Source organism: Meriones unguiculatus, chromosome 3 (assembly GCF_030254825.1).
Source record: "Meriones unguiculatus strain TT.TT164.6M chromosome 3, Bangor_MerUng_6.1, whole genome shotgun sequence".
Lineage (NCBI taxonomy): Eukaryota > Metazoa > Chordata > Mammalia > Rodentia > Muridae > Meriones > Meriones unguiculatus.
The window spans coordinates 120,756,934-120,775,315 of NC_083351.1; the positions used below are offsets into that span (position 1 = coordinate 120,756,934).

At 42.5% G+C, this 18,382-nt stretch overlaps 2 protein-coding genes across 4 annotated transcripts in view; one reads left to right on the forward strand and one right to left on the reverse strand.

The window, feature by feature from the left end:
* Positions 1-3,903, reverse strand: part of Drosha (drosha ribonuclease III) — a 106,141-nt gene extending 102,238 nt beyond the window's left edge. For 2 of the 3 annotated variants that reach the window (XM_021633730.2, XM_021633726.2), the window contains exons 1-3: positions 3,755-3,903; positions 2,415-2,525; positions 658-723 (exon numbers count right to left, since the gene is read on the reverse strand). In XM_021633730.2, coding sequence (XP_021489405.1) covers positions 658-674 — 17 coding nt within the window. In that variant the 5' untranslated portion in view covers positions 675-723; positions 2,415-2,525; positions 3,755-3,903. Of the gene's footprint in view, positions 1-657; positions 724-2,414; positions 2,526-3,750 lie in introns of all 3 variants that reach the window. The other variant, XM_021633729.2, reaches the window with a different exon arrangement.
* Positions 3,904-4,038: 135 nt separating this feature from the next.
* On the forward strand, positions 4,039-17,715 carry C3H5orf22 (chromosome 3 C5orf22 homolog). The gene is made up of 9 exons (XM_021633725.2): positions 4,039-4,226; positions 4,979-5,124; positions 7,288-7,437; positions 8,938-9,367; positions 10,758-10,820; positions 11,299-11,420; positions 13,593-13,659; positions 15,705-15,844; positions 16,885-17,715. Exons 1-9 carry the CDS (start codon positions 4,089-4,091, stop codon positions 17,015-17,017), a joined length of 1,389 nt encoding a protein of 462 aa, XP_021489400.1. The 5' UTR covers positions 4,039-4,088; the 3' UTR covers positions 17,018-17,715.
* The last annotated feature ends 667 nt before the right edge of the window (positions 17,716-18,382 follow it).

Below are 18,382 nucleotides of genomic sequence, written 5' to 3' on the forward strand. Positions count from 1 at the left end.
TGGAATGATGTAATGTCACTATCCCTTAATTAAAAGGTTTTGGGTTTTTTGAGATATGCTCTCACTCTGTAACCCTGGCTTGCCTGGAACCTGTTATAGAGCAGGTTAGTCCAGAACTCAGAGATCAACCTGCCTCTGATTTCCACATGCTGGGATTAAAGGTGTGCACCATCAATATTTTTAAAAAATAAAAATCCCTACCACTTTTTTAAAATAGCCCCTAAGAATTTCCTTAATTAGCTACAGTATTATACCTGCTGATCTTTCAAAAACCCCATCAGCACACAGAAGTGAAAGCTAGTCTTTCTTGTCAACTTGACTAATCTGGAACTAAAAACCAAAAATGGAGGACACACTTTTGAGGGATTTTTGCTTAACTGAGGTAGGAAGAGCCGCTTCTGATGCAGATCTTTGAGTAGGGAGGCACATCTTTAATCAATGCTTACTTACAATCAAGAACTACAAGCTCTGATCAAGGGTGGGGTCTGGGGTATTTCATTAACTCTTCTGGTCTGGTTCCTAGCCCTACACCCAAATCTCTAATGAGTTATCACCATAGATAAAAGAATCAACACAGTCTCTACCCCACTACCTAGCCCACAACCCACCCTCTCTTCTCTAGTCTCTCTAAACTGCCATTTCCAGCATACCACTTACCATGTGTTGCCTTGCATTGTAATATATCCTCTAGATATGCTACATCTTCCACTCAGAATGTAAGTTCTGCAAGACAGAAAGAATAAAATGTTTAAATACATTTTCAAAACTGCCAATGTTACAAAGTAAGGTTTGGCTTTTTTTACAGTTATCAGTAAGTTTAAATCCTCTAATGTGATTAGCTTATAACAAAATCAGGAGCATACTGAGCTACTATCAAGTTTCTAGCGAATTGCCTCCCATACTTATTAGTTGTGCAGTTGTGCTAACTCAAAGCTATCCGCTACTAAACTGACGGAAAGCACAGCCACCTCCCATGTCTGGTTTAGTAGAAGACTGCAGGAAAGACTTCCTCCATCTTTCACAAACACAGCTCCCTTCACTGCAACATAAAGTAGGCATAAACCCAACACAAAAATCACTGTGAAACCTGCTTTCAAATTCAAATATACCCACAACCTACCTTACACAACAGTTACCATTCTTTACTTTCATTCTCAGTTCTTCCTACAGAAGAACACTGTAAGCATAAATGAACTTTAGCAAAATGCTTAAAAAACAAACAAACAAACAAAAAAACCCCACAAATATTGGATTGGGGTGGTGCCTGCCTTTAATTCTAGCACTCAGGAGGCAGAAACAGGCAGATCTCTGAGTTCGAGGCCAGGCTGGTCTAAAGTGATAGTTCTAGGACAGCCAAGGCTACACAAAGAAACCCTGTCTCAAAAAAACCCACAATGAAATATAAAAAGCTTTCACATAGAAACAACCTTCTAGGGGCTAGAGAACACCTCAGCAGTTCAGAGCACTTGCTGCTCACGCAGAGTTCAGTTCCCTGCACCCACACTGTGTGCCTCACAACTGCCAGGGGATCCAACACCCTCTTCTGGCCTCTGGAGGCGCCTGCACACATGTATACATACTAATATGTAGACCAGTAGTTCTAACCTTCCTAATGCTGCGACCCTTTAATACAGTCCCTCATGTTCTAGCGACCACCAACCATAAAATTATTTTGTTACTACTTCATAACTGTAATTTCATTACTGTTGTTAATCTATCTGATAGGCAGAATACCTGGGACACCCCCCCCCATTGGGTCACGACCCACAGGTTGAGAAATACTGATGTAGACACACTGTGATGGCTATTCTTGGTTGTCAACTTGACAACCTGTGACAGAGTTTTGCTTTATTTGAAGTGGGAAGATCCGCTTCTGACTGGGATCTTTGAGGAAGGCAGATATATCTTTAATCCAGATCTTTAATCTAGATCTAATCTGGGCCGTACCTTCTGCTTGAAGTTTATATAAGTTCATAGAAGAAAGAAGCCTTTGTTCTTCGCCTGTTTGCCCTTGCCTTGCTGGCAAGTCCATCCCTTCACTGGCATTAGAGCCTACTTCTTTGGAATTCTAGCATATACTGAAGACCAGCTGAGATATCCAGCCTTGTAGACTGAGCAACTTCTAGATTCTTGGACTTTCATTCACAGCCAGCCACTGTTGGGTCAGCTGGACCACAGCCTGAAAGTAACTCTAATAAATCCGCTTCGTATCATTCTATAAGTTCTTTAACTCTAGAGAACCCTGACCCTCTCTCTCACACACACACACACACATACACAAAAATAAATTTTTTAAAAATGCTTTATCAAACCGACAAAGTAAAAAAACACAAATAATTGAGCTCTATCAATTACTGGTAGCTTATGTTTATTAGTCATAAATTATAAGTCATAAATTATTCTATGAAACTTACCAAAAACTGCCTCATGTGACAGCCGTATGTGCCCATGCTGAATGCCTCCAGTATGCTACTAGATCCTTGCAATCATGGGCTCCTTCATCATTTCTGCATCCTTCACAGGCTCTACACACAATAAACGGCAAGCAAGTTGTACCCTCACACACTGTGCATGCTTCTACAAACCTGCATTAACAAAACCACTTGGGAAGCAGACATTTTCCCTGATTCCAGTTTACTAGGCCAAGACTTGTGAGACACTGTCCCAAGCTCCGTAGACTCAAAGACGGATAAGGCACACAAGCCTGCAGAGTTCAAGGATCTCAAAACCCATATACAAATGTTTTAATAATAATAATAGCAGTAATAGTAATGATACGACATCCTGAACACTACAAAAAGAGAAATGCAATGTGATAAATACAAAAAAATAAGGAGCTGGATGCAGGAGCACACGACTTCAATCCCAGCACTCAAGAGGCTGAGGCAGGGGGATCTCTGTTAGTTTGAGGCAGGCCTGATCTACAAAATCAAGTCCAGGACAGCCAAGGTTACACAGAGAAACCCTGTCTCGAAAAACAAACAAAACAGAACGAATGAAAGAAGAAAAGAAATAAAGAGAAACAGAATGGAGGGAGGAAAGAAGGAAGGAAAAGAAGAAAAGGGAATCAGCATGTACAGAATCCAGAACAAAAGGCATACACTGGAGCTAGAGGTGGGCAACTGTCAGGGGAATTAACACCTCTCGACAGTGTTAAAATGGAACGGAACACTCACTACCAGACCATCCTGGATGTTTTACGGTTAGTAAAGCTAGAAAATACTATGCCACAGTATTGAGGATGCAAAGTTTAATTCAAGTCAATGAATTCAATGCAAACGGAAAATGCCTATCATGAGCTGCCATTTGAAAGCAGGGAAAGAAACCGAGGGAGCTACTCTGAACAGTTTGGTCGTCAAGGGACGGCAACCGACTAGAAGTCGCTGGGACGCCGTACTTTCCCTTGGAGGAACCTGAAGCCCGGCCTCCTCGTGGCTGATGCGCGATTGCGCGTTCGCTAGTTTGCATCTCCCGCCAGCCTGGAGCAACGCGCGGGACTCCGGGTCTCGCTCCCCTCCAGCCCCGCGCCCGGGGCATGGCTTGCGCTCCAGGAACAGATGAAAGGCATCCCACCCCGCTCCTGCGTATCTGCGGGTTTGGTACCCAGGGTCACTCTTTCGCCCCAGGCGGCAGACCTACTCCGACGCTGCCAGACCCAACTCCTAGGATCCTTTCTCTCAGCCCTGGACTCCATTTAAATCCCGACCCTCCATACCCGCTTTCCAAGCACACATCAAGGTCCCCGTTTACCTACAGGGCGTCCCGGGGTCGCCGGCGGAGGGGACCCTCGGTTACTATAACAGCCTCCACAGCACAGGAGCCGCCCGCGCCTCCGGAACAGGAAACCGGGAATTAAAACAGCAAACCTGAGAAAGCTGGGCCTAGGGAGGGAAAACTCACAGGAGCGCATCGCAGCACCTTCTGCGCGGTGATTGGCGGGTCAGAGGGAGTGACAGACGGCTAAGCCAATCAACACTGCCTTCAGTTCTTACACCCGGCCCTCCACCCTGTCGTCCTCCAATCCGGAAGCGCAACCGGGTGAGCGTGCGTTTCCGCCACAAAAGGGCAGTGGGGCGCGCGGCTTGGAGATGCCGGGCACCTCCGTGGGTGCCTCGGAGTCCCCGCAGCCCGAGTCGCGCGGAGACATGAGTGACACCGGAGGCGACCACACGCTCCTCAGGCGCTACCCCAGGCTCCCGGTGTGGGTGGTGGAGGACCACCAGGAGGTGAGCTGGCGACCGAAGCCACCAAGTCCTGACAGGAGGGATTCGAACCCGGGCAGCCTTCAGAGCCTTGACCAGCCCCTAACGCTAGCTGCCGCCTGTCTCCTGCCGAGCCTGAACCCTCTGCTGTGAAATGGGAACCGTAATCGTAGATCGTGTTATAGGGCTGTTAACGTTTTTTATGGCAGTGCTGCAGTAAAACCAGACTTACGGAAGACCACCAAGAGGTCCATGGGTCCAGGAGATTTGTTTAAAGGGCCCATGGAGGGTCTCTGGATATAAAACAGCAGAGGCCCAAGAGTGAAGCTCTTTGGGCTCATCCCCTCCCCACAGGAAAAAGGGGGATAAGGAGATTTAGTGATAGATGGGAGAAAGTTAAAAGAGGAAAGAAGTTTGATTTCTGAGACAAAGCCAACTTTGGGTTGGTCTGTGCTTTCAAGTTTAGTAGTAACCCTGAACATACAGAGTGTAAGAAGAAAAGCCGTCATCTAGTCCAGCCCCACCATCCTAAAGGGACAGAAAATGCCCCCAAACTGTACTGGAATACAGTTAATGCTAGAGTGAGTTGTTCTGGACTGTTGAGCAATAGAGATGGAAATTATCAGAACTATCTACAGTAAAGAAATTTTATATTTTCCTACTTTTAATACCCTGATGCACTTAAGGTCTGTGGAGGTAGCCCCTCCCCCCCTTTTTTTGTTTGCACTTGACAGTGTGCAATTCTCAATGTGTGTGTGTCTGTGTGTCTGTTACAGGTTCTGCCCTTCATATACCGGGCCATAGGTTCGAAGCATCTTCCGGCCAGCAATATAAGTTTCTTACATTTTGATTCACATCCAGACCTTCTTATTCCTGTGAATATGCCAGCAGACACTGTGTTTGATAAAGAAGCACTCTTTGGGTAACGTCTTTTTATTATATTTTGTGTATTTGAAGTACAGTAGACTTTTGCTACATCCGTGATAGGGTTTTTTTGTTTGTTTGCCCTTTTTATATTAATTAGAACAAGTTTTTGACAAACTAAAAGAGCCTCCTTGTCAACCTTAAGTTAATTTTGTCATAGTATTTTATCATAGCAATGGAAAAAGAAACTAAGACTGTGTGTGTGTGTGTGCGCGCGCACTTTAAGTTTCTTGGCATTATATTCATATAACTAGTTGCCCCTGCCTTTGTAATGTGAAAGAAATCATGGATGTTCTGTAAACAGTGGCAAAAAGTTGTTCTAATAAAGCTTTACAAAAAAAAAAAAAATATATATATATATATATATATATATATATATATATGAGAACAGCTAAACCAATATGTGACAGCCTCTAATTTAGAATTTGGAACACTAGAGGAGACTTGAGAAGTAATCTTGAGACATTCCCCTTTCCTCTCCCTGTCTACAGTCCAGTAGTGAGGTATGAGAAAATGTGACTTCTCTAAAAAGCAATCTCAGAATCATGAAATGAAACACCTTTAATTTGCCTATCCTTTCTAGGATTGTGTCCTTCCTACTTTTCAGTGTCTTTATTTTCAGGTCACAGATTCTGTTGACTGTCAGTTTTATTAATAGCGCTGTGGGGCTGGAGAGATGGCTTAGCAGTTAAGAGCGCTGACTCTTGCAGAAGACCCAAGTGGGGTTCTTAGAACCTATACTGACAAGAACCTATACTGACAGTCTTACACACACTTTGTAAGTGCTGTAAAGGAGCCAGTGCCATCATCTGGCCTCTGCAGGGACCTGCACTCTTGTGCACACTGCACACACACATAAAGTCATGGGGATAGAAGGAAAGTTGATGATTGTATCTTCAAATAAGGGCATTCTAGTTTCTCTTCTCTAATAAAGTTCCCCAAAATCTTGTCGTTGTCTCATATGTAAATGTATATTACATTCAGCCTACTGTAGAAAGTTACTTTTTCCAAAGCTCCAAATCAGAGCACTAACTCCTAAAGAAATGTGGTAGTTCCACCAATCCCTTACTGTCTCTCATTGCTTAGAAATTGAAAAAGAATGTCAAGCATATATTCAAGCCACATGCTAATCATAAAATAACAGTTCCTAAACGTAAGTAGCCCTGGTTCTTTTTTGAAACAGGGTTTCATGTGGACCAAGTTGGCTTTCAACTTGTTTCATAGCGGAGGCCAACATTAAACTCCTGCTCTTGTCTCTGCCTCCTCAGTGCAGAGACTGCATGTGAATGCCACCATGCCCATATGTCTGCATTCTTTTATACTCTTAAAAATCAAGCCGAGGAAATAATGAGAGTTACAGTTGTGTGTGTTTACTTCATTTAAAATTTCAAATAAAATTTTCAGATGTTCATTAAACAAGTTATTCTTATTTTTAAAAGTGCATTTACAAAACTATCGTGTGGCATTATTTAAATTTCTCTTAAGATCTTTTTAATATTTGCCCTTGTAATAACACCTGGACTCTATCTGTTTCATTCAGTCTATTGCATGAATTTCCAAAACAACTGTTATTTTATGATTAGCACGTGGCCTGAATATCTGAGATAGTATTTATTTTCATTACTAATTCAGATAAGCAATGTTCTGACTATTCTTTTATCCTCCTACAAAACTCCACAAGCTTCTGAAAGCTTAGCTGAGATACAAAATCCGACAGTTCAGCCCTCTGTCTAAATAACCACAGTTAATTGATATTTCAAAGAAAAAATTATACTACTTTCATAATTCAGTCCTACTTGCTCTTCCTTGAAGCAACCGTTGTACTTCACAGTCTATAGCAGAAGTTTTGGTATGCTCCTTGTGTTGCTACACAGAATATGTTAAAGTAGCTAATCAGGAGTAAGCAGTAATAAAACCACAAATATTCTTAAGTAAAGCTAGCTTTGGACAGGGTGCTAGTAATGAAACATGGAGTGACTCCTAGAAGGCCTTGCTTAGCACCATGATGTTTCTGTGCCATCAGTGCAGATGTTTATTCAGCGAAAGGAAGATAGTATTCCACAAAAAGTCTAGTAGTCCTGAGACTTCTTGAGACCTGCTATCTTCAATGTTTGGGAAAAACTGTTCACTAATAGTTTAATGTTTCTTTTTTTTTCTTCAGAGAATTAAGTATTGAAAATTGGATTATGCCTGCAGTTTACGCTGGCCATTTTTCTCACGTAGTATGGCTTCATCCCACATGGGCTCAGCAAATCAGAGAGGGCAAACACCACTTCTTAGTAGGCAAAGACATTTCTACCACAACAATCAGGTAATTTCCTCATTTTTGCTAAGTATGAAAGGATTTGAACTCCTTTTATTATACTTTGGATCTTATAATAACATCCTAAAAGCTTACCACAAAGTCATGGTAAGCCCCAGCTCCTCCAAAAAATAGTTATTGAATCACCAGAAACAGACTTTTAATTCTCTTGGTCTCCTTCATGTACTCCTTATATCTGTTGCTAGTTAAATTGTTTTGTCTTAATAACATTCTCTGGAATTTGGATTCCATTGCTGGCTGACCTCATCTCGTCTTTATAGTACCTTATAGATTTATATAACCAATGTTGCATTTTTTTTTCCTGCTCTGTTTGATGCAACATAGTGTGTTGAATTTAACTTTTAGAAGTGAGGCAGGTGGAGTGAGTGGCACATATCTGTAATCGCAGACCTTGAGAGACTGACTGACGGAGGAAGGTGTTGAAATTTAGGAGTCAGCCTAAACTACAGAGGGAGACTCTGTTTCAGATGCAAAAATAAGGACTGGAGGTGTAGCTCGGTAGTAGAACACTTGCCTATCATGCTGGGCCTTGAGTTCAAGCCCCAGCACTGAAAAAAAAAAACAAACTTAAGTTTACCTGGGAGTTGCAGCACACACCTGTAATCACAGCGGAGGTAGGAAGATCTGGAGTTCAAGGTTATCTTCAGCCTCATACAAAACAACAACATTCACTGTTTTTGTTTTCATCTTCTAATAAGTCAGTGTCTGGACAAGTCGATTTAAGTTTTAAATTTATTGATGTGATTTTTTTGGTATTCTAAGTTAAATTATTATGCCGTCTGATTTGAGCTATATGTGGGTCAGGTTTTTTTTGGATGTCCAACATCCAACATCTGCTATCATGGCTACTACAATGTCTATACCCAGTAGGTTTTCTACTATAATGTCTTTAAAAGTAGTAGTTCATTTTGGGTTAGGAAAAAACTTTTCTTGGGGTAGGAGACACTTTTTATCAATGTACACGTAACTTTCTGGGCCCTAACAGATAATGAAAAGTGTCCCCTTTATTTCTGTGCTTCCAAGTTTTACAGTATTACCTTTGGTGGTATGTGTTTTTGTCATTTATATCAGTAACATCAGCTTGACTTAGCAAGAGAGTTTTATAGAGACAAGTTAAAGAGAGAACAAGCTAAACACAACTGAAGACACAACAAGCCTGGTTCCACGGTCTCATAAGCCAAAGTAACCTTCCACTTTAATGGTCATGGCTGGTCAGCAGGGATAGGGAGGGCACTGCTGTCTTCACCTATTTCCCCATCACAGTCACTGAGTGGCGGCCATACCTAGCTGAAAGTAAAGACTATGTGAAAGTCTTTACTTTGGGCAATGATGTGCCAGCTCGAATGTGGAGAAAACTGTTTCCGCTGAAGAGAAAGTACAAGTGTTAAAGTGCCTTGTTTTTGCCAGATGTGTCTTATTTCTACAGTGTCATAGTAGAAAGTCAGGTAATGTGCTCATTGCTTAAAATATTTTTTTCCTTTGGTCCAGAGTTACAAGTACCGATTATTACTTCCTAAGTGATGGTCTTTTTGTACCTGAAGATCAGCTAGAGAACCAAAAACCCTTACAATTGGATGTGGTTATGGTAGAACCGTTCAAACTCTGTAACAATCAAGATGATGGCGACTCTGTGTCTTCTGCCAAGAAGCCCAAGCTGACACTGGCAGGTAGAGAGAGCACTGCCACTTCTAATGGGGACGCGTGCTCAGAAGGACTTCAGGCGGATGCCGTGACACTGAGAAGTGACCATGCTTGCCAAGAGCCGTCCTGCTCATATCCTTCTGGAGATCAGCCGCACCAGAGCACAGCCAGCCATGGGGCGATCCTGGAAATGCTCAAGACTGGAGATGCATTTGTTTTAGATATTGACTTGGATTTTTTTTCTGTCAAAAATCCCTTCAAAGAAATGTTCACTCAGGTAACTGGTATTTTGAAAACAGATCTTGAGAATGGCATGGCCTATCTCTGGATTACAGATTGCAAGCTTTCTGCAAACAGACAGATAGTTATTTAGTTTCAAAGGCCATGTTTTCTGCCACATAGTCTTCTGTTCCTTTCCAATCTTTAGAGTATGTACAAGCTAATCATTCCTAATTAAAAAGTCCAAAATTGAAAACTTTCTGTGCACCATGACAGTCCCCAGATACTCCAAAATCTGAAAGACTTTGGGATTTGATGGGACCTCTGCTTCCAACCACCTCAGATAAAGATATCCACTCCACATTATACTTTATCATTTACTAGCTATATTTTCATTTCTTATTATAGTAGTGTATTTATTGGGGGGGACACATGCCACAGCACACATGTGAAGGTCAGAGGACAACTTTCCAAAGTCAGTTTCAAGACCATCAGGCTTAGTGGCAGGCGCCTACACTGTCTGACCCTCTTCACAGTGTCTTTACTTTTAATATAAGCAAAGATAACAGGGCAAGGCATTATGGCACATGCTTGTAATACCAGCACTTGGGAAGTAGATACATGAGATTGTAGGTTCAAATCCAGCCTGGCTACAGGAAAGACTGTCTCAAAAAAATAAAATAAACAGTGATGATAGGTAATTAAACATCCTTTTCTTACTAACTGTCTTCCTGAGTGCTTGCCTTTCTGACTTGCAGTAAGCAGTCATCCATAGCCTGCTAAAGGTATATCTCAGTGGTAGAGCGTTTAGCTTGCTCAGGGTCGTTGGTTCAAACCCCAGTGCTGCAAAGAAAGTTCTTAAATAATAACTAAGCACCAGCTCACAGTATTGTTATAAGCAGTGAAGCACACTGCTATACACTTAAGCTCTACCCTAGCACCAGGCCTCAACAAAACAGTTGAGGCCAGATGCAGCCTCTCATATATGGAGCTGTCCTTGACTCAGGTTCTGTGTCTGCCATTCTGTATGCCAGCATTGCTTTTCTACTCCAGAGGTCTCTGTTGGTAGGGAAGTAGGTGCACAGTACACGAGGAGAATCTTCTGCCATCATCGTTGACGACATGTATGTCTCCCATGAACAGCTAAAGTCTCTTTAGGTCTTGGGATATATCCATTCGCATAATAGTATAGTATGAGAAACACTTGCATGATCGGTTAGCCTGTTAGCTAATGTTTATACTGTATTACGGCCAGCTGGATAAACTTGTCCTGATAAATTAGGTATGCTTTAGAAATCTAAAGTATACAATGGACCTGTATACAGTGCAAAAATAAAGTGTACAATTCTTTCAGACAAAGCTTTGGATATTATCTAAGATGTGCTCCCGGTATCGCAGACATAGTGGTGGAAACTCCTAACCTTGGGATTTTGTGTTTTGTCTTACAGGATGAGTACAAAATTCTCCAGGAGCTTTACCAGTTTAAAAAGCCTGACAGTAACCTCACTGAGGTAAACCCTGCACTTACCCACCACTAAAAACTGCCTTCTGTTTGTAGTTTGTTGGTTGGTTTATAGAGTCTATATAGCTCTAGCTGGCCTCAAATTGAGCCTCCTGAGTGCTGGGATCCTAAGCGTGGACCACCTTGCCTGGCTCTAATAAAACCTTGCAGCTCTTAACATGTTCTCAACTCTCCAGATTCTCTGTATGCATGTATGTTCTCACACATAAATGTGTATTCTTACATAGTTCTCAACTATCCAGATTGTGTACATATAGGCACAGATGCATACATGTGTATCCTTACATGTTCTCAACTATCCAGATTCCCTGTTTGCTAATATGTACTCACACATACATGTGTGTTTCTTGGTGAATGCCCCAGTTAGAAAATACTTTTAACTAAATGAATTGGTATCTTCATCATAATAGTATTTTACCTGTATTTTGAAGAAATAAGTATAACCTCAGTTTTCCATGTTTTTAAAGGAAGATTTGGTAGATATTGTTGATACTCGAACTCATCAGTTAGAAGATTTAGAAGCAACTTTTGCGGATTTGTGTGATGGTGACAGTGAAGAAACTGTGCAGAGATGGGCTTCAAATCCCGGGTAAGACCCCTAAACTCTTTGTTCCCAAATCATGAATTATCCATTCTAATCACCTTTCCAAGTTTGTTGGGTGACTAGCTGTTTAAAATTAGAATTAAGTGTTAGTGGGATGGCTCACTCAATAAAGTGCTTGCTACATCACCATGAGGCCCCAAATTCAGATCCCGAACATCTATTTAGAAAGCCAGGCTCCATAGTACTAGGGAGGCAGAGACAAGGGTATCCTCATAGGTCCCTGGCCAACCAGCCTAGCTGAATTGATGGACACCAGAGTCAGTGAAAGATTCTGTCTCAAAAAATAACTGTAGAAGACATGCAATGTTGGCCATTGGCCTCCAGCCTTTACTGGGTATTATTTATGTGCTGTGTCTTAAAGGATTTGGAGGTAGAAGCAGGAAGATCAGTAGTTGAAGGTCATCATCAGCTGTACATTGAGTCACAAGCTAACCTGGGCTCTATGAAACAGTTTTATCTAAAATGATAGCAATAATAATAACTTTCGGCCAAGCGAAGTGGTACACACTTTTACACTTTTAGGAGGTAGAGGCAAAAGGATCTCTTGAGTTCTAGGCCAGCCAGAGCTACATAGTGAGACTCTGTATCAAAAAAAAACCTTTAGTCCCTTTAAAATATCCAGTCACTTTTAAAATCTAAAATCTCTTTTAAAAGTTTAAAACATCAGGGGAGGAGGGAGAGGCTTATGGGGGGATACAAAGTGAATAAACTAATTAATAAAAAAAAATTTTTTTTAAACCTCTCAGCTGTGGGCTCCTGTAAAAATCAAAATTAAGTTAAATACTTTTTTGCTTCAAAAGGGAATGAGCAGGGTACAGTCACAATTAGATCAAAGCAAAACCAAACTCCCAACAGTGTAAATTATTCAGTGTCCAATTATCTGAGATTCACTTGCTGTCTTCTGGGCTCCTCCAAGGGGCTTGGGTCGCTTCCCTCTGCAGCACACACAGTCTTGTCTTCTGGGCTCAGGCTGGCTCCACTTCACTGCTGCTGCTATTCGTGGTCATCACATGGCACTGGCATCTCCAAAACTGCTGGGGTCTCTTGCTGCAACTGGGCTGCACTTCTACTTCTCCTGGGCTCTCTTCAGGAACTCCAGCCCTACCACACAGTGCCAAGCCTCAGCTACTCTCCGTGACCACTTCACATTTTCAAAACCAGCACCACCTGGGTGATTCTTGTACTACCAAGATCACCTGCCAGCACAAGGTACAACCTTGGCTGAATCTGGAACACAGCTTCTGCATGCTAACTCTCAGGAAACACTTTGCAGAGAATTCGCCTCAACCATGCTGGTCTTAATCACCACTAATTTCTCAGCCAGCTAACCAGCATCTTTTCTCCCAGGAAAACAAAAGGTTACACTTTACTAGTTCAGGTCTCTATTAATCACAGCTGAGTCTTTCACTCCAGCTGCCCAGATACCACAGATTCTTTACACAAATGGCCCTGTAGAGTCTTTGCTTCCCTCTGATACTTCACAAGCCAGGCCTCCATCATCTGCACTGCCCTCAGTCTTGTCTTCCAAGCTACTACAGATCATCACACTGAGTGCTCAATGGCTCTTCCAGCCCAGAGTTCCCAAGCCCCTCCACAATCCTCCCCAAAAGAGTATGGTCGGGTCTGTCACAGCAATACCCCGCTATGCAGGTACCAACTTGTCTCAGTTAGGGTTACTATTGCTGTGATGAAATACCATGACCAAAAAACAAAAGGTTTATTGAGCTTAAGTCTCCATGTCAGTGGTCATCATCAAAGGAAGTCAGGACGGGAGCTCAAGCAGGGCAGGAACCTAGAGGCAGGAGCTGATGCATAGGCCATGGAGGGGTGCTGCTTACGGGTTTGCTCCCTATGGCTTGTTCAGTCTGTTTTCTTATAGACCCCAGGACCACCAGCTCAGACGTGGTACCACCCACAGAGCTTGGCCTTTCCCCATCAATCACTAGTTAAGAACATGCCTTACAGCCAGATCTTACAGAGGCATTTTTTCTATTGAGGTTCTGTCCTCTCAGATGACTTTAGCTTGTGTCAACTTGACATAAAAGTATCCGGCACAACTCCTAACCCCAATCCATGGTAAAGTTGTATCTAGTGTGCCATTTGTTGTTAAATCTGCTCAAGGTTGTTGTGTTTAATGACTGGGTGGCTTTTTTCCAGAATGGAATCACTAGTTCCACTTGTACAGAGTTTGAAAAAACGGATGGAAGTACCAGACTATGAAATGGTAAATATTTTAGCATTGTAAAATTGATGCTTTAAACAGATAACTTCCTGTGTGAAGTTTTTGTTAAACTGGGCTCATTTTGTTCATGTTAACTGGAACTGTGAATGAATTATTAAAGAAATTCATGAGTGATAAAATACATACTTTTTAGAAACAAGAATTTTAAAAATATTTTTCCAGGAAAAAGACTCTTGTAATCTGTCTAAGAAGCAGAGGCGCTCTGAGTCTTTTACTGTTTTTACTATGATTTGACACGGGTCTCCCGTAGCCCCGCAGTCTGTCACTTACAAGCCCTTTGCCACCTCACAGTTCTGTATTTTAGGCATGCGTCACCATGCCCCGCTGTTACTACTTCTCCTTTGCTGTTCACTGTGCTTGTCCCTAGTCCAGTCTCACCTCATTGTCCATGATTTAGTCTATAATTTCTAACTTCGTCCATTTGTTGATCGTTACCTTTTCTATGTTGAGCCTGTGTTCTATTTTACACTGTTTCTCTGTGTAGCCCTGGCTGACCTGGAACTTGCTATTTAGACAGGCAGGCGTCAGACTTCTTGTGACGGGTGTGAGGACTAAAAGAGTGTGCCACCATGACTAGCCATTAGTTTTTACTTAGGCTCTTTTCCTTTTTCTGAAAACTTACCTGATCATAAAAACCAAAAGAGAAAGAAGAAAACTGTTTGCTACATTTGAAAAATGTTAGTTCTTTGCTGCTTGTCAATAGTGGCCTGAGTGGTAAGACAAAGATGCTTCCAATCGCCATTTCTAAATTCATGTCACTTCATATAGACCTTAAAACATACATTTTCCTTTTTGATCCAAAATTTGAGAAAACTTAAAGCTTTAAAACCTAGTTGAAGCCAGCACAATAGTCCCCACACTCTGGGAGTGGAGGCTACAATAGCAGTTTCTGGCTACCCTAGACAATATGCTTTCTTCAAAACCAGTCTGGGCTGTATAGCAAGGCCTGATCTCAAAACGCAAGAGTTCGAGATCATTTGTCAGATTGGTAAGAAACCACAGCCAAGACTCCAGGTGTCCTGCCTTCTAGCCTGCTGCCTCTGTCCATCAGTGAGAGGTATTGTAATGTTTTCTTTGCATGTGGAATGCTGTCATACCACTTTATTTGAGCTGGTGTTTACTAACTGAACCTCCACTTAGGAAAATAAAAAAATAAAAATAAAAAAATAACAGCAAAAGAATATTATTATTAATGCCTGCTAAGCCAAAGCTTACTCTTTTCTGAAAATGGCATTTGTTAGGAATAACAGATATTGGGGCTGGAGAAAAGACTGAGCTGATAACAGCACTGGCTTCTTTCTCTTTCTGAGGACCCAAGTTCAGTTGCCAGCACCCACGTGACTGCTTACAACCATCTGTAACTCCAATTCCATGGGATCTGATGCCCTCCTCTGGCTTCTGTGGGCACTGCACACACGTGGTACATATACATACATGCAGGGAAACTGCCTCTACACATAACATAAAAAAGAAAAAGAATGATAGGTGCATGATATTCGGGGCTTGAAAATGTTGATATAATCAAATGTGTGTTCAGGTAAGTGTGCCCCAGGCATTCCTTGATTGCCCCTCCCTCCTGTGTGTGAGAGAGAAAGAGAGACAGAAAGGGAGAAAGGTGATGGGGTGCAGATGTAGAGGTCGGACTCTAGAATTGGTGTGCTCCTGCTTCTTTGTGGGTTTTTGAGGTTAAACTCAGAACCAAGCTTCTTTTGGCAAGCACTTTTACTGGCTGAGCCATCTCACTGTCATCATTAACCTTCATTTTTGAGATACAGTCTCACTGAATATGAAGCTCATTAGTTCAGCTTGGTTCACAGGCCAGTGAGCTTTAAGGACCTACCTATCTATCCCCTAATTGCCCACTGTCTCAAGAATCCTTTGAAATCAATAAAATTCTAAATGTCATTTGGAACTTTTTTGTTTTCAGTATTGGGCCACAATCCCGGTGCTTGTGCATGCTAAGCAAATGCTGCCATTGAGCTGTCTCCCCAGCTCACAGTGTCATTTCTAATTTCTTTTCTCGTCAGGTTCACCAGGCTGGGCTAACCTGCGATTATTCAGAACTTCCTCATCATATCAGCACAGAGGAAGAAATTGAGTATCTTATTCAGGCTGTGTATTGTTTATTGAAGAATCTACCAAAGCCTACTCTTGTGACAATTGCAAGGTGAGTGTCAGAGATGTCCATGTCCCACTCTCTGGAACCTGTGGATATGTTGTCTCTGTGTGGCAGTAGAGACTTTGCAATGTGATGAATGCAAGGATTTTGAAATGAGATTATCCTAAATTGCCTGAGTGGAACCAGTATTGTCACAAGACTCCTCATAAGAGGAGCCAGAAATAGCAGAATCAAAGGAGGTGAAGTTTGGAAGGTACCATACTGCCGGCTTTGAAGATAGAAAATAGGGCTGTCAGTATGAAACACAGGCAGCATCTAGATACTTGTAAGAGAAGAGAACTCCCCTAAAACTATCTTTTAAAAACCCCACCACCCCTCCCCATATGCATACTCATACAGAAGAGCTGGCTAAGCAGTGGAGAGCATTTGCTGCTTTTGGAGAGGACCTGAGTTCTCCTCAGCACCCAACATCAGGTAGCTCACAACCACTCCAGTGCCGATTCTACAGTGCCCAATGCACTATTCTAGATTCTGTTGACATCCACACACAAGTGCACACTCACACACAGAACACAAACACAAAAAAAAATAAAATTTTAACAAAAAAATTCTCTTACCCTGAAACAAAACACTTTCTCACCTATGTGGGGGTTGTGAGCTTTAAAAAGCATGTAGAAGATGATCTGGGGAGATGGCTCTGTGGGTAAAGTATGAAGCCTGAGCCAAGCCACTGTAGCACCCCACTTACAATATGTACTTAGAGGCAAAGGCAGGAAGGCCCCAGGAAGTTTGAGACCGACCTGGTCTACATCTAGTTCAAGGCCATCCAGGTCTGCATAGCAACAGCCTATCTCAGTACAAATGCCAATCCTTAGTAAGTCTACCTGTCCTATAGAATAACTCTTTTAAAAAACAATAAAGAAGAATTCTCACAAAGCACCTGAAGTCGGGTAAGCGTCTTCCGGCTCTCAGCTGGTCCTCTGCGGTCACCGCATGTCTCCTCACTGACAGCAGCACACACGGGCTGTTCTCTACACAGCGACTTTCTTATCCGCACCCTATTCTTCCTCTTTCCCACTTGACTCCAGGTCGAGTCTGGATGACTACTGTCCTCCTGAGCAAGTTGACAGCATTCAGGAAAAGGTCCTCGGCGTGCTGCAGTCACTCTACGGGACCCTGGACACTCACCTGGTGTATTCAGCAGAGTCTCCTCCATGTTGAAACAGACAGAGCACTGGGCTCCTGTGCATTTTGCTACAGCTGCAGGGCTTTTGTTCATGAGCCTTCCAGAGTGCACTTTTTATGTTAACTTTTATTTGAAATCAGTCAGATACTTTGCATCTCCAGGCAATATCAGTTGTTGAATATGGCATTTGGGGTAGAGGTAGGGTTGGTTGGTTGGTTTTATAGTTTTTACATCAAAATCTGTTAACCTCAGTTGATGGGAACCGTTGGTTATCTTTCTTGCTTCCCATTGTTGTCTTTGATTTTTGTGAGAAATTTTTTTTCCTCTTTCACAAACAGAACTATGTGAAACATGTTATGTACATATGAAACTTATTTATTTATTCATTCAGCTAATGTTTATTTAGCACTTTCATGTGCCAGACACTGTTGAACAAGATGCCCTGCTTTCCTGTGGGAAACACGAGAAGCAAATAATAGTGGGCAGTCTCAGGAAAAAGGAGAGAACCACAAATGTGTCTTGGCCTGCTGTCAGTTCTCAGGGTAACGTGGCTTATAGGAAAGTAACATTCTCAAAAGTGATTCAAAAAACATCCTTGCAAGTCCATAAAAATCTTACAGCGAGTCTGCCGGTCTAAGGATTGTGGGAATTGTGCTAAATATTGCTGAATGTTCTCTAGCCTTGTTTTTGTGCAAGAGGTCTGGTTGAATAAACCTGACCACACAAAATTTCACTTATGTTGTTGCTTGTTGGTTATTTGGTTGGTTGGTTTTGTTTGGTTTTGGTTTTTCAAGACAGGATCTCTCTGTAGCCCTGGCTGTCCTGGAACTCACACTGTAGACCAGGCTAGCCTGGAACTCACGCTGTAGATCAAGCTGGCCTAGAACTCAGAGATCTGTCTGCCTCTGCCTCCTGAGTGCTGGAATTAAAGGCGTACACTGCCACCACACAGTGTCGGGAGCCGCATTCGCCATTACGAGATGGCGCTGGCTTCCTGCTAGAACTCGCCTTACAGCGGCGCATGCGCCACAACATGCAAATACGGATTTGAGTGCTCTCCCTATCAGAGAACACATGCTAATTGGGTATTGTGCGGAGCACCAATCACAGACTTGAGTGCTCTCCCTATCAGAGAACACATGCTAATTAGGTATTGTGCGGAGCACCAATCACAGACGAGCACGCCGCCCTGCAGGCTATTTAAGCAGAGCGCGCTTGGGGTTTGGGGTCCTTCTCCATCTACCTAAAAGAGCTTTACAATAAAGATTCTGCTGGACAAATCTTCGGTTGCCGCGTCATCCTTATCGGCGAAGGCTGCGCGCGACAACACAGCTGTTTGTAGTTTCTGATAACTGGAAAAGCCTTTTGGGAGTGTTTTTCTTCAGGTGGTCATTGTCACC